The 16,465-nt window shown below is 52.0% G+C and overlaps 1 protein-coding gene across 3 annotated transcripts in view; it reads left to right on the forward strand.

Moving 5' to 3' along the window:
- The first annotated feature begins 345 nt into the window (after positions 1-345).
- Positions 346-16,465, forward strand: part of ADSS1 (adenylosuccinate synthase 1) — a 40,324-nt gene continuing 24,204 nt past the window's right edge. For 2 of the 3 annotated variants that reach the window (XM_029075133.1, XM_029075143.2), the window contains exon 1: positions 346-1,088. In XM_029075133.1, coding sequence (XP_028930966.1) covers positions 894-1,088 — 195 coding nt within the window. In that variant the 5' untranslated portion in view covers positions 346-893. The remainder of the gene's footprint in view (positions 1,089-16,465) is intronic. The other variant, XM_029075150.1, reaches the window with a different exon arrangement.

Raw genomic sequence — 16,465 nt, forward strand, 5'->3', positions numbered from 1 at the left:
TCCCGACTGCTTAATACAGTGCAGGCCTCCCCCTCCTTCTTCTCCCCCGAGAGGCACAGAAATTTTTTTCTGGTGTCTAACCTGTGTCCCTCCTGTTGCACTTTGAGCGTCACTCCCTGTCGCCTAAGGACGGAACCGCAAAACAGAGAGCTTGGTCTCTCCCAGGGGTCCGAGCAGGGACGGGACAGCGGGGGTCGGGGAGGGAGGGGAAGAGGGTCCGTCCCGGTTCCCCCTTTGTCTTCCCTGGGGCCAGGGGCGGGGTTGGGAACCGGGCCCCCCGTGAGGTCACAGTGGTGATGTCAGAAGGGTGGCGCCCCGCCTCTCGGGGCTCCGGGCTCCATTTAACGGTCCCGTGTGCCGGGGCCGAGAGCTCGCGCGGAGAGGGGCGCACGGAGAGGGGCGCAGGCGGAGAGGGGCGCCCGGAAAGTGTCGCACAGAGAAGAGCGCACGGAAAGGGGAGCGCGGAAAGGAGCGCAAGAAGAGGGGCGCACTGAGAGGGGCACGTTGAGAGGGGGGCAAGGAGAAAGGCTCCCGGAGAGGGGCGCGTTGAGAAGGGCGCAAGGAGAGGAGCGCACGGAGAGGGGCACGTTGAGAGGGCGCAAGGAGAAAGGCGCACGGAGAGGGGCGCGTTGAGAGGGGCGCAAGGAGAGGAGCGCAAGGAGAAAGGCGCACGGAGAGGGGCGCAAAGAGAGGGGCGCACGGAGAGGGGCGCACCAAGAAGGGCACGTGGAGAGGAGTGCGGAGAAGAGCGCACGGAGAGGGGCGCACGGAGAGGGGCGCGTTGAGAGGGGCGCGTTGAGAGGGGCGCACGGAGAGGAGTGCAAGGAGAAAGGAGCACGGAGAGGGGAGCACAGAGCAGAGCGCACGGAGAGGAGCGCGCGGAGCAGAGCAGCATGTCCGTCCCCCGGCCCTCCAACGACCGGCCCTCCGGCCCCGGGGGTGTGAAGCGCGGCCGCCCGCAGCAGGAGGCGGCGGGGCCGGGAGGCTCCCGGGTGACCGTGGTCCTGGGCGCCCAGTGGGGAGACGAGGGCAAGGGCAAGGTGGTGGACCTGCTGGCCACCGACGCCGACATCATCTGCCGCTGCCAGGTGGGTGCGGGGCGAGGAGGGGGGGATGGGTCGGACTGAACGCCCCGGGACGGAGGGGTCCCTCGAGGGACCCCAGGAACTCGCCTCGTCCACCCCTCTTGCCTCTTGGCTCGTGGGAGCCGGAGGGGGACCGGTCGCAGAAAGTGTCCGCTGCGAACGGAGATCTGGTCCCCCTTCCCTTCCTCCCGCGGCCCCCTGACCCTCCCCAGGATAAGACGAGTGCGGGCCCAGCTGCAAAAATCGGAGCGACACCCTTTCCCGTGCCCTCTGTTCCCCTCCTGGAACTGCAACTCCAAGAGATGTGCCCAGAGTTGTGGGCAGCTGAGGTTTGCGGAAACTCGGATTTTGTGCTAGCGTTTGGGGCTGTGCCACAGTCTTTGGTGGGAGTGTGCCAGGCCTCCGGCTTGGCATTTCTTTTGTTTTTATTTAATTATTTTTATATTAATGTCTACTTCCCCGCCTCCAGACTGTAAGCTTGACGTGGGCAGAGAATGTGTCTGTTTATTGTTGTGTTGTACTGTACCAAGGGCTTAGTATCCCAAGGGCTTAGGACGGTGTTCTGCAGTAAGGGCTGAATAAATACGATCGAATGAATGACAGAAAGTCTCCCCAACACCAGTGTTCCCCAGACTGACCTTAAAGCCGCACCCCCCTCTCCTCACCGGGCGGATCTAGGGGGACCCGCCCAGCCCGGGGGTCTCCAGCCCGGAGAGCTTGCTGCTGGGAGCTCTTCTCCTAGCCCGATAACTGGATAGGATCCCAGGACCGATGGCCTTTCCGGCCCTGACCAACCCAACTTGTCCCTCTCCTCGCCCACCGCCCCGCTCCCCGCTCACCGTCGGCAGCCCCGGGGGTCTGGCGTGATCTGGGACGTGGTGGCCGCCACCGTAGGTTCCTGTGTTGGAGCTCAAGGAGCCAGCTGGGTTCAAATCCTCACCATCTCCACTGCCCCGTCCCCACCTCACCCCAACCTCTCATCAGTCAGTCAATCCGTGCTGTTTATTGAGCAAACACTCAATAGACACTCAATAAGCTCTGTGTGTGGAGCGCTGTACTAAACACAAGTCTGTTGTGCTTGTGATTATGGTAGATATCATGACTGTCCACAAGGAGCTTATGGACCAGAGGGGAAGACAGGCCTTAAAATAAATTACAGAAAGGTATATGCATAAGGGCGAAGGGGCTAGGGTAATAATAATAAAAATAATAATTGTGGTATTTGTTAAGCGCTTACTAAGTGCCAAGCAACTCTCTAAGCGCTGGGGTAGATACAAGCTAAGCAGGTTGGACACAGTCCCTGTCCCCTATAGAGCTCACGGTCTTAATCCCCATTTTACAGATGAGGTTAAGTGATGCCCAGAGAAGTGAAGTGACCTGCCCAAGGTCATCCAGCAGACAGGTGGCAGAGGGGATTTAGAATCCAGATCCTCCTGACTCCCAGGCCCGTGAGCTATCTACTATGCCACGCAGCTTCTCAAGTGCTTAAGCGGTATAGACCCGATTGGATAAGTGATACAGAAGGGAGGGCCTAGACAGCGAAGTGAGGGTTTAGTCGGGGAAGGCCTCCTGGAGGAGGTGTGCTTTTCTAAGTCTTTGATGTTGGGGAGCGCGGTGGTCTGTGGTATATGAAGGAGGAGTGAATTCAAGGCTAGAGGGAGGATGTGGGCGGAGGTTTGGTGGTGAGATAGATATCGAGGTGCAGTAGTTGCTGTCAAAGGAGTGAAATGTATGGGATGGCTTATAATAGTCAGTCACTCGTATATATTGAGTGCTTACTGTGTGCAGAGCACTGTACTAAGCACTTGGGAGAGTACAATATAGCAGACACATTCCCTGTCCACAACGAGCTTACAGTCTAGAGGGAGATAGGAGATCAGCAAAGTAAGGAAGAGAGAGCTGAATGAGTGCTTCTATCAGCCCACCAACCTCTCCACTACCCAGCCACCGCCCCCCACCTCCACCCCATCCCCCCACTCTCTCTACCCACTTCACCCCCCACCCCACCATTCTGGCGCCAATCATATTTATTGAGCATTTACTGGGTGCAGAGCACCGTACTAAGCACTTGGGAGAATACAATGTAACAGAGTTGGTAAGACACATTCCCCGTCCACGGTGAGCTCAGTGTCTAGAGAACTAAAGCCTAGGATGGCTAGTCCTCGAGGGGTTGGGGAGGAGGCCCGAGGCGTGTGTCTGGATGCACCAGGACCAGGACCCCAGTCTGGGGCAGTTTCAGGGTCCCTGGCAGAGCAGACTAAAGTTTTCTCCTTCCTCTCTTAGCCCAGGGCTGGGGGAAGCTGGGGGGTTGCCCTGGGGTCTCCCCCAGATATGGCCCCTTGGAAAGGCTCGGCAAAGGGTCTTGGATTTTCACCGGCCACCAGGGCCAGGACGGAAAATCCCCGCCTGCCCTTGAAACCGAGGTCACGGGGCTACTGTGCTTGTCACTGCTGAACAGCTTGAGGAGGGGGAGGGCAGCACAGGAGTCGGGGGGCCGGAAGCCACATCGAACTCTGGGTTCGGGCCTCAGCCTCCAGGGTTTTTAGGCAGAGGGGAGGGGGCAGGAGAGGTGGTCCGGTCTTGCCAGTGCTGGAGACCCTGTGTGGGGAGCAGAAATCAGGAGGGAGGGGAGGGACTCTGAACTTTCTGTAGTCTGGACTCAGGGCAGGGCCCCTCAGTGCCAGCCGTCCCCAGGAGGCAGACTGGCTCTTCCTCCTTTACTGCTTCTCCCATGTCGACCCCCTCCCTCCGTCTGCCTTATTCCCCCCGTCATTGTCTTCCCCTCCCACCCACCCCCGCCAGTAACATTGGTAGCTTCACACCTCTGTGTCCAGGGAGAGGGGGCAAAGAACAGGAGCGAGGGGCTGGGAGTCGAAATGCCCTGGGGACAGCAGTGAGCAGAGGGAGCCACGGGTGGCAGCTCTCTGACCCTCATCCTCAATCAATCAGTCATATTTACTGAGCGTTTACTGTGTGCAGAGCACTGTACTATGTGCTTGAGAGGGTACACTATAACAGAATTGGTAGGCACGTTGCCTGCCCTCAACGAGCTTACTTCGCCCTCTGCAATAATAATAATAATGGTATTTTTTAAGCGCTTACTATGTGCAGAGCACTGTTCTAAGCAAGGGGGTAGATACAGGGTAATCAGATTGTCCCACACGGGGCTCACATTTTTTAATCGCCATTTTTACAGATGAGGTAACTGAGGCTCAGAGAAGTTAAGTGACTCGCCCAAGGTCACACAGCAGACAAGTGGCGGAGTGGGGATTAGAACTCACGACCTCTGACTCCCCAGCCCGGGGTCTTTCCACGAAGCCACACTGCTTCCTGTTTTAGAGGCAGTGGACTTGCCCGTGGGCTCTGTATTACCTCCCCACTGACACACTCACAGACACAGACACACGTATGCACACACTCTATCTCTCTCTTGCTCTCTTGCTCTCTCTCTTCCTCTGTCTACTCTAACTCCCCAGGAGCCAAGAGGGGTTGCCCCTGAAGGAGAAAGGATAAACCCCTAAGTGAAGGGTGACCCATGCCCAAAACAGCAGGCACCCAAATCCCCTCCCACCTCACTCCCTCTACTTTTTTTTATGGTATTTGTTAAGGGCTTACTATGTGCCAGGCATTGTACTAAGTGCTGGGGTACATACAAGCTAATCAGGTTGGACACAGTCCATGTCCCACATGGTCTTAATCCCCATTTTACAGATGAGGTAAGTGAGGCACAGAGAAGTTAAGTGACCTGCCCAAGGTCACCCAGCAGACTAAAGGCAGAGCCAAGATTAGAACCCGGGTCCTTCTGACTCCCAGACTTGTGCTCTATCCACAAGGTCATGTAACCCCTTCTCTGTCCTGGAAACCCAGTGGCTAGTCAGCCATTGAAAGCTGCAGCAAGAGGGATGCAGGTTAGACCAAGTGAGAATTTCTGGGTCAGAGTTGGAAAATTATTTTACGACTCAGAAGGAGGGACAGAGAAAGGCGGTACCACCTCCTACTCCAGGGTTTAGGGGAATGTGGGCAGAGGGTCTTTAAACTCAGGAAAATCTCATCCATCTAGGATGAATTTGGGTGGATGCAGAGTAGCGAGACGGTCTCCTCTGGTCGTAGGATGCCGGGAAGTTAAGAAGACAGTTTTCCGGGCTGGGCGTCCCTCTCATCCCAACAGAGTCCCTTTCACCTCACACCCTCTTGGCCGTGGTCCTCAAAAGTGGCTTCTGTAGCCCTAGTCCTAGCCCTGCTAGCCCCGAACCTCTGTGTCCCACCTAGCCTGCATGGGGCCAATGGAGATCATCCATAAACTCACAGGGGGACCTTCTGAGTAGTCTCGCACCCTGTGGTGGGAGGAGGCCCGGGGAGACCCTCAGAGAAGGCACACAACTCTGGTTTACCCCACCCTCCCGGGCAGACAGCGTCATTGGCCACCGCTTGGAAAGTCAGGGCTCGGCTGACCCCAAGAGGCATTTCCTCTGCACTTTCCTCCACCCCAATATGCTCTGAATCATGTGCAAGATTTCCAGGGCAGAGATTTTTGGGATAGGATGGGGTGGAGGGAAGTTGTGCCCGGCCCCAGGGAAAGGAACAATATGACCATGGGCAGGTCCAGAGCTCTTTCCATGCCTTTTCCTGGATTTTCCTTTTTGGTCATTATGTTCCCTCTGATTTTCTGCCTGCTCCTTGGGCAGTTGGTCAGGAAGTTGCCTGCAGATAAGATTTGATCCTAGGCTCGCGCGCTCAACTCCCTCCCGTCTCACTCATCCAGGAGCAGAATGCCAAAGTGTCTCCAGATAAAGAGTATCAGCATTATTATTATTCACTATGGAACTAACTAAATGTCTACACCGGTAAAAAGAGGTATATAAGCAAGTCAAATACAAACTATATGGCAAGCCGCATGCCATGGTGGAAAGAATCTGGGCCTGCGAGTCAGAGCACCTGGGTTCTAATCCCAACTCCACCACTTGTCTGATGCAAGGCCTTGGGCAAGTCTCTTGACTTCTCTGAGCCTCAGATGCCTCATTTGTAAAATGGTGATGAAGACTGTAAGCCCCCTGTGGGACAAGGACTGTGCCCAACCCAATTTGCTTGTATCCAACCCAGCGCTTAGCTCAGTGCCGGGCACAAAGTAAGCATATAACAAATACCAGAATTATTATTATTATTATAAAGGAAATGGGAAGAGAGGGTTAACAATGAGTTGAGCTGCAGTGGGTGACAGAGAGAGGAGGAGGAGGAGAAAGTGATGTGAAAAAGTAACACACCTGTGTGATCTGTAACCTGGATTGTCTTAAGAGAGTGGTATTTGTTAAATGCTTAGAATGTGTTAAGCACTGAACTATGCTGAGGTAGATGCAGGATAATCACGTTGGACACTGTCCCTATCCCGCATGAAGCTCACAGTCTAAGTAGGAGGGAGAACTAGTATTGAATTCCCATTTTACAGTAGAGGAAACTGAGGCACAGAGCAGTCAAGTGATTTGCTCCAGGTCACACGGCAGACAAGTGATAGAGCCAGAATTAGAACCTAAGTCTTCTGGCTCACAGGCCTGTGCTCTTCCCACTAGAGAGACGATTGTCTCTCGTGTAGATGAGAGGGAGGTCTTGGAAAGGTGGCTTAGAACAGTGTTAACGGATACTCGATATCCTTTCTCTGGCCCCAAACCACAAACCTGCAGTGACTCTGTACGTTTTGTTGATTCTCAGTTCCTTACGGTAATGGCGCTTGGGACCATTTATTTTTTTATGGCATTTGTTAGGTGCTTACTATGTGCTAGGCACTGTTCTGAGCGCTGGGGTAGATACAAGATAATCAGGTTGGAACACAGTCCGTATCCCACGTAGAGCTCACGTACTTAACCCCCATTTTCCAGATGAGGTCACTGAGGCACAGAGAAGTGAAGTGACTTGACCAAGATCACACAGTAGATGTGGTGGTCGGGATTAGAAATCAGTTCCTCTGACTCCCAGGCCAGAGCTCTTCCCACTAGGCCTAGCTGCTTCTCAGACAAGTCCCCAGTTCCTGGAGCTCTTCTTCTGGACCTTCTGTCTAGACAGGAATCCAAACTCTGCAGTCTTGAGAGTGCCGTGTATTTTAGTGAGGTTGGGAAAGGGAGAGAAACTTTCTGTATATGCTTAATGCGAAAGTTGCTTCTGACGGATGTTTACCCCAGTAACTCTGCTGTGGGAAAATCTCCAAGAAGAGCTTTCCGCCCATCAGTGGTATTTACTGAGCACTGTACTAAATGCCTGGAAGAGTTCAATACAGTCGAGTTGGTAGAAATGATCTCTGCCCTCAAGGAGTTTACAACCTACTGGAGTTTACAATCCATTTATCCCATGAGAAAAGCAGTAAAACCTAGTGGATAAAACACAGGCCTGGGAGTCAGAAGGACCTAGGTTTTAATCCCAGCTCTGCCACTTGTCTGCTCTGTGACCTTGGACGAGTCATTTAGCTTCTAGGTCCCTCAATTACCTCATCAGTAAAATGGGATTAAGACCTAGAGCCCCATGTGGGACATGGACTGAGACCAAACTTATTAGCTTGTATCTACTGAAGCACTTAAAAATGATGGTATCTGTTATACACTTACACTGTGTCAAGCACCGTTTTAAGCGCTGAGGTCGATACAAGGCAGGTTGGACACAGTCCCTGTCCCACATGGGGCTCACGTCTTACTCCCCATTTTACAGATGAGGGAACTGACCACAGAGAAATTAAGAGATGTGGTATAGTGTCTGGAACATAGGAAGTGCCTAAGAAATATCATTAAATAAAAATCAATTTAAAAAAAAGAAAAAAACAATACGCTTTATTCTTCTCTCTCCCAGGGAGAATGGGCAGCACAGTGAACAGGCTGGCTCATGGTGGATTTATCTTCAAGGCTAAATTAACTGACAGAATGCTGTCACAGCCTCTCACCATGTCTCCCTGGGTGGCTGGGTCCACAAAGGGCCAGTTCTCTCAGGAGACAAGTCCTCATTTGGGCCTCAAGACTACAGACCCCAAAGGGCAGGACTGACAGCTAACCAGATTAGGCATGATCTTCTACCTATAGTATGTTGGACAATATATATCTCCACTCATCACCCACTTTTTATGGTACTTGTTAAGCGCTTACTATGAGTCAAGCACTGTTCTAAGATCTGGGGAAGATCCCAGTTTTTCAGGTTGGACCCAGTCCCTGTCCCACATGAGACTCGGGGCCTAATAGGAGGGAGTAGAATTTAATCTCCATTTTAGAGATGAGGAAACTGAGGCGTATAAAAGTGACTTGCCCGGGATCACCCGGGAAGCAGTTGGTGGAGCCGGGATTAGAACCCAAGTCCTCTGACTCTCAAGTCCATACTCTTTCCACTAGGCCATATTACAGGGTAAGCAACTTGCATGTAGGAGCCCCATCTTAGGCTTCGTGGAAGGTACGCTTCCAAGTGCCAAGTACAGTGCTTGACATGTAGTAGGTATCTAGTACAGCCCCCACATGTAGTAGAGAAGCAGCGTGGCTCAGTGGAAAGAACCCGGGCTTGGAAGTCAGCGGTCATGGGTTCGAATCCCAGCTCTGCCACTTGTCAGCTGTGTGACTGTAGGCAAGTCACTTAGGTTCTCTGTGCCTCAGTTACCTCATCTGTAAAATGGGGATTAAGATCGTGAGCCTCACGAGGGACAACCTGATTACCCTGTATCTACCCCAGCGCTTAGAACAGTGCTCGGCACATAGTAAGCGCTTAACAAATGCCATCATTATTATTAGTCACTTGTGTCAGCATTCAGACTCAGATGGACAGTGTAGATGGTCAGTCCGGACCCTATTGTCCAAAGCATTCTGCTTCTTCCTCGGTTGTCTGATTTTTTGTTTTTTGTTTTTTTAAATAAGTCCTCTGGATAGCTGTGTAGACTGATCCTCAACCTTAAACTTGTGGAGAAGAAGGGACCCAACTCCAAAGTCCGCCAAGACAGAGATGCAGCATGGCGTAGTGGGTGGAGCGCGGGCCTGGGAGTCAAAGGGCCCTGGGTTCTAATCCCGGCTCTGCCACTTGTCCGCCGTGTGACCTTGGGCCAGTCACTTCACTTCTCTATGCTCTATTTCCTCATCCGTAAAATGGGGATTCAGACTGTGAACCCCGTGTGGGACAAGGACCCGATTGCCTTGTATCTACCCCAGCGCTTAGAACAGTGCTTGACACATAGTAAGAGCTTAACAAATACCATCATCATTATCACCGTCACCAGTGCTGGGGAAATAAGAAGAATTAGCACAGGATCACTGATGAATGGTGAAGTCCTTCCAGAGGGTTCTTGGCCTCCTTCTACCTCACAGGGTGCTGGAGGGGTCAAAGGTTGGGGGAGCATCGGTATTGTTTTGGACAGTTGCGGGTTGGGGAGGGTCTAGAGAAATACCCTTTAGGGGACTCAGAGGAGCTGGTACGGCTTGTGGTACTGAGGCCATCTTTTCTGCTAGGGGAAGTCACCATGGATTTATGGGGAAAGCACAGGTCTAGTAGTTGGGAGACTTGAATTCAAGTTCTGACCTGCTGGGTAATCTCTCAGGGCCTCAATGTCCTCATCTGTTTTCCCACGGCATGGATTGTATCGTACTCTCCCGAGCACTTAATACAGGGCTCTGCACACAGAAAGTGCTTGATAAACACCACTGTTTGATCATTCAATTACTGGCTTGGTTTTTTTGAGTGCTTTCTATGTGCAGAGCACTGTACTAAGCACTTGGGAGAATACAATAGAGTTGGTAGACGTGTTCCCTGCCCACAAGAAGCTCACGGTCTAGAGGGGAAGACAGACATGAAAATAAATTACAAATATGTATCTAAGTTCTGTGGGGTTGGGGTGGGGTGAATAAAGGTTACAAATCCAAGTGCGAGGGTGATGTGGATGGAAGAGGGAGTGAGGGAAACGAGAGCTTAGTTGGGGAAGGCCTTTTGGAAGAGACATGATTTTAATAAGTCTTGATCAGGGGTTGTCCCTGCCTCTCATTGTTCCCCAGGGACACGGTGAGAATAAAATGATCTGAACACCGTGAAAGTGCTTTAGGGAGTTGGCAACACCGGATACATTCAAGGCTTTGGGTGTGAAAATGTGGTCGAAGCCACAGGTTTCAGGAGGGGTCACCCCACATAATAATAATAGTGGTATTCGCTAGGCACAGAACTAAGCCCTGGGGTAGTTACAAGGTAATCAGGTTAGACACAGTTCCTGTCCCACATGGGACTCACAGCCTAAATCCCCATTTTACAGATGAGGTAAATGAGGCACAGACAAGTAAAGTCATTTGCCCAAGGTCACACTGCAGACAAGTGGTGGAGCAGGGATTGGAACCCAAATCCTTCTGACTCCCAGCCTGTGCTCTAGCCACTAGGCCACACTGCTTCTCAAGGAGGCGGCTTCTCCCTGCAGCTCCAGAAACAGGCAGTCCAGTCTGCTGTAGGCCTCTAAGGTGCAGAATGCTCACTTTTCTCTTTGTTAATGGTATTTGTTAAGCGCTTACTATGTGCCAGGCACCGTACTAAGCACCGGGGTAGATGCAAGATAATCAGGTAGAACACAGTCAGTGTCTCACATGGGGCTCCCAGTCTTAAATCCCATTTTTCAGGTAGTAATAATAATCATAGTAATGATGGTATTTGTTAAGCACTTACTATTTAACAGGCACTGGATGATGTAACTGAGGCCCAGAGAAGTGAAGTGTCTTGCCTAAGGTCACACAGCAGACCAGTGGAGGAGTGGGAATCGGAAGCCAGGAGTGTCTGATGTGGAGGATGATGGGCAACCGCTGGAGGTTCTCAAGTGGGGAAACATGGACAGTGTCTTGCTTAAGGTCACACAGCAGACAAGTGGAGGAGTGGGAATTGGAAGCCAGGTCTTTCTGACTTCCAGACCAGTGCTTTACAATAATAATAATAATAATGGCATTTGTTAAACACTTACTATGTGCCAGATACTGTTTAACCACGGGGTGGATTCAAGCAAATCGGGTTGGACTCGGTCCCTGACCCACGTGGGGCTCACAGTCTCAGTTCCCATTTTACTGATGAGGTAACCGAGGCCCAGAGAAGAGAAGCGTCTTGCTCAAAGTCACAGAGCAGACAAGTGGCAGAGGCGGAATGAGAACCCAGTTCCTTCTGACTCCCAGGCCCACACTCTAGCCACTACACCATGCTGCTTACCTATCCGTTATCCCGGCCCTGGGCCCCTCTGTGTATCGGGGGGCGTGGACAGCACTGGGGACTACCACCAGGACAGCCATTTTCCAGAAGCCGAGTCTACAGTTGGAACGGGGCTGGGGGAGGGGAGAAGGTCCAGCAGGAGTGTCCCATCAGTCATCTGCTCTGTTCCCTCCAGGGACGCCCAGGCCAGCATCTGTGAGAGACGGGCCGTGGGATCTCCGGTCTGGAGAATGACAAGTGACACAGCTGTTGCTGTCGGAGGCCTCTCCACTCTACTCTCTCTCTTTCTCTCTCTCACCCCCCCCCCCGCCTCTCTTGGGTAGGGTGAGGTCACCTCCGGAGTATAGCTCCCTCTCAGAGAAGGTCAGGTTTAGAATTTCCCAAATTCCTCCCCACCCCCACACAACCCCATCTTGCCGGGTGAGCCCCCTGAGGAAGACGGAGACGGTCCCCCGATTCCTGATTTCTGGGAATGCCTAGAAATGGCCAGATAGATGAGGAAAACGGTGCTGGTGGGGGTCCCTCCTGGCAGATTAAATCAGGCAGAGTCCCAATGGGAGAAATTAGGCAGTGGGTGAAGTGTGCCCATGACTCTTGTGGACGTTGATAGTGGGGAACAAATGTCGGGCTGTGGCCAGAGCGGAGCTGGGAGGGGTTGGAGTGGGGCTCTCTGTTTCCCGAGTCCTCTGGCATATAACTGGCTATGTGGACTGTGGCTTTGCCAGTGTCTGTGTCTTGCCTTCAAGGGGGCATAACCAAAGCAACTTCTACAGTTCCCCACCCTCAGAAGGCACCGACGTCCTTACCACCGGCTTTAAGGCTGTCTTCTGTACACTTCCGCCCCCGTCTCCCACTGGTCCCCAGCTCACGCCCTCTGCTCTTCCTCCTGAGAGTATCTGGCCAGCCCTTATTCTAGTCTTCGGACCCCGGCTCACAGTCTCACTCCCACGTGGGACTCCTTTCTTCCTGCCAATCCACCAGATCACTACTCTCCCCATCTTTAAAGCCACCTAAGTTTCTTCCAGGAGGCCTTATTTGATTCATCTCCTTCCCAACAGCGGCCGCTTTTACCCGTAGTGCATAGCGCTCTATCAAACATTTTCCCTTTTTCTATTTCATAAGCGGTGTGGCCGAGTAGAGAGAGCACAGGGATAAGGGTCAGGGGATCTGGGTTCTATTCCAGCTCCACCTCTTGCCTGCCATGTGACTTTGGGAAGTCACTTAACTTCACTGTGCCCCTCTTTCCTCATTTGTAAATTGGGGATTAAATACCTGCTCTCCTTCCCCTGTAGACAGTTCCAGGTGAGACAAGGATTGTGTCCAATCTGATTACCTGGTACCTGCCCCAGCATTTAGTACAGTGCTAAGCACGTAGTAAGTACTTAGCAAAACTACAGTCATTATTATTATTGCAACCAGCTGTATCTCTCTGTCTTTCCTCCTGTCAGTAACTTGTGTAGTCTGGCTACCCCATTAGATTGTAAAACAGAGCCTTGCCCTGCAGGCTGGAGTCAGCCTGACCTGGCGGCAGCATTGTCCGTTTCCCAGCGTGGTGGTGAGTCAGCAGATGACTGCTGCGGGCATGAAGGGGCACAGCCGGGCACGACGGCCAACAAAAGCAGATGCCCGAGGCGCTGCTAAGCAAGGAGGGGGCCTGCCAGAGAGAAATTCCTGGGGACAGGAAGGAGCAGGTGACCGATTTGGGAATTTCCTCGGGTTTGTGTAAGTGTGTTTGGTTCACTCCCAGAGCCCAGTGATCATAGGCTTTCCACTCTTGGCCTCCTTGGGCTAGTGATGGGGATCGAGACGCTGCCCCGTCCCCAGCCCAGGGGAGGTGTCAGCTAGAGGGGCAGAAGTCAAGCAGTCTGTAGGGTGGCTGTCGGCCGTAGATGCCTGCTGCCTCTCTGCCCCTGGCCTCGGTGCCCGCTGGCCAAAGGCGGGACCCGGCCCCTTGCCCGCTGCAAAAGCCAAGGGACATTCAAGCCGGTGTCTGACCTTTCCAGTTTCTGCTTGCTGAGTAATTCCCATGATTGTTTGCTGGAGTTTGTGTTTTGAGAGCGGACAAAGGCGTGTTGAATATGTGGACCTCCCTGGGCCCCCTCCCACCAACCCCCCCCCCATCCTTCCTCCGACAGTCCACCACTCTCCCCTCATTCAAAACCCTTCTAAAATCCCATCTCCCCCAAAAGGCCATCCAGACTAAGCCTTTTATTTTCCCTATCCGCTCTCTTCTCTGTGTCGATTATGAACTTGGCTGTGTACCCCTTAAGCACTTTGTTATTCACCCCAGTCCCCAAATATTTCCATAATTATTCTTAGACTCTTCTATTTCCCCCATTCCTAATCTATTTTAATGTCAATCTCCCGCTGTAGACTATTAATTCCTTGTGGGTGGGGACCAACTCTTTTGTACTGTACTCTCCCAAGCGCTTAGTACAGTACTCTGCACACAGTGAGTGCCCAATAAATACCGTTGATTGGTTGACTGACTGAGAGCATCACCCCTGAATGACCATAGGAAGACCGTGTCCCGGGGGCTGCCCTGCCCCCATCTTCGGGTGCAGAGTCCTGAGGTAAAATTCAAAGCGAAGGTGGAACGAGCCGGGAAAATACAAAGCATTTTTCCTTGTGAAAATCAGCCTTCCCGAGCCTGGCTTCTGATCAGAAAGCAGATGTGCGTGGAATATGATACCCCTTATGCTGCCACATCTGGAGAAGCTTAATTATGAATTGTCCAGAGGGCTGGAGAGTGTTTAAGCTTTTGCTTATATTGGCGGGCATCCCATCCCATCTAGCCGCGGCGGCCTCGGGATATCTTTTGGGTTTGTTCTGGTCACATGATGGGAGGCGGGGAATCCAGGGAATGTCAGGCACATACGCTGCCCCCGGCAATGAGGAGAATTCAGTGGCCCCTTCTCGCCTCTCTGCCTGGGCCCTGGTTTGGACACCCTCATAGATTTGTTGCCTACATCCACTAGGGAATGCTGGGGGTGAGCGGTATCTGATCCCAGGCCACCTTCTGAGGGCAGAAGGCACCCCAGGTGTCTCTCCGTAGGATAACTCCCAGGATTTCCTCAGGGAGGCTCACCCTGGGAGCAGGAGATCCCGCTCTACAACTTGGTAAGGTGTCATGGCTTAGTGGATAGAGCATGAGCCTGGAAGTCAGAAGGTCATAGGTTCACATCCCAGGTCCGCCACTTGTCTGCTGAGTGACCCTGAGCAAGTCACTTCACTTCTCAGTTACCTCATCTGTAAAATAGGATTAAGACTGTGAGCCCCTATGTGGGACAGGGACTATGTCTGACCCGATTAGCTTGTATCTACCCCAGCGCTTAGAACAGTGCCCAGCACACAGTAAATGCCTAACAAATACCACAATTATTATTATTCCCCCACTGGTGGGTGGAAAACCAGGTAACCCCACCTCATGCTGAGCTGGGCCAGTTCCATCTTGCTCCCCTAACCTTAAGGGGCCAGGGATCAGAGTTCAAGGTGGGAAATGGTTAGCTGCTGCCTCTTCTGTTCAGCCCCGTGGTCCATCCACACAGTCTGCCTGCTACTTTCATTCCTATTATTACTCAACAAATCATATTTGTTGAGTGGTTATTATGTGCAGAGCATTGTACGAAGCACTTGGCAGAGTACCACCTAACAGAGTTGGTTCACATGTTCCCTGCCCAAAATGAGCTTACACTCTAAAGGGGGATGGGGACATTAATATAAATAAATAAATTATGGATATGTACATAAGTGCTGAGGGACTGAGGGAGGGGGGACTAAAGGGAGCAAATCTAAGTGCAAGGGAGGCACAGAAGGAAATGGAAGAAGAAATGAGGGCTTAGTCAGGGAAGGCCTCTTGGAGATGTGCCTTCAATAAGGCTTTGAAGGTGGGCAGAGGGATCGTCTGTCAGATATGAAGAAGGAGGGAGTTCCTTGCCAGAGGCAGGATGTGGGCAAGAGGTCGGCAGCGAGATAGATGAGAACGAGGTACGGTGAGTAGATTTGCATTGAGGAGTAAAGTGTGCGGGCTGGGTTATCGTAGGAAATCAGGCAGGCAAGGTAGGAGGGGGCTAGGTGATTGAATGATTTAAAACCACTGGTAAGGAGTGTCTGATGTGGAGGATGATGGCCGACCACTGGAGGTTCTCGAGTGGGGAAACACGGACTGAATGGTTTTGTAGAAAAATGATCCAGGCAAGCAGAATGAAGTATGAACTGGAATGGGGAGAGAAAGAAGGTAGGTAAGTCACTAAGGAGGCTGATGCAATAATCAAGGCAGGAGAGAATAACAACAATAATAATAATAGTTATGGTATTTGTTAAGCGCTTACTATATGCCAGGCACTGTACTAAGCGATGGAGTAGATATAAGCAAATTGGGTTGGACCCAATCCCTGTCCCACATGGGGCTTACAGTTTCAATCCCCATTTTCCAGATGAGGTCACTGAGGCAGAGAAGTAAAGTGACTTGCTGACGGTTACACAGCGAGAAGTGATGGAGCCAGGACTAGAACCCATGACCTTGCGACTCCTGACTTCTGACTGTGCTCTATCCACTATGCCATGCTGCTTCTCAAGTGCTTGACTTAACATGGTTGCAGTTTGGATGGATTTTAGCGATATTGTGAAGGTCAAACCAAGAGGATCTGGTGACAGATTGACTAGGTGGGTTGAATGAGAGAGATTAGTTGAGGATAAGGCCAAGGTTATGGCGTTGTGAGAGAGGGAGCATGGTGGTCTACAGTGATGGGAAATCATGGGGAGGTTAGGGTTTGGGTGGAAAGATAAGGAGTTCTGATGTGGATATGTTAAGTTTGAGGTGTCAGCGGGACATCCAAGCAGAGATGTCTTGAAGGCAAAAGGAAATGTGAAACTGCAGAGAAGGAAAGAGGTCCCAGCTGGAGAAGTAGATTTGAGAATGGTAGTAAGTACATGGGAGTTGAAGCCATGGGAGTGAATGAGTTCTCCAAGGTGAAGATGGAAAATAGGAGGGGACCCGGAATTGAACGTTGAGGGATTTCCACAGTTAGGGGGTGGAAGGCAGAGGAAGAGCCCAAGAAAGAGACTGAGAAAGAGTGCCCAGAGAGATAGGAGGAGAATGTCAGCGAAGCCCAGGTTGGATAAAGTTTCCAGAAGAAGGGGTTGGTCGACAGTGTTGAAGGCAGCCGAATGGTCGAGGAGGATTGAGATAGAGTAGAGGACAT

This window comes from Ornithorhynchus anatinus, chromosome 1 (assembly GCF_004115215.2).
Source record: "Ornithorhynchus anatinus isolate Pmale09 chromosome 1, mOrnAna1.pri.v4, whole genome shotgun sequence".
In the NCBI taxonomy this organism is placed as follows: domain Eukaryota; kingdom Metazoa; phylum Chordata; class Mammalia; order Monotremata; family Ornithorhynchidae; genus Ornithorhynchus; species Ornithorhynchus anatinus.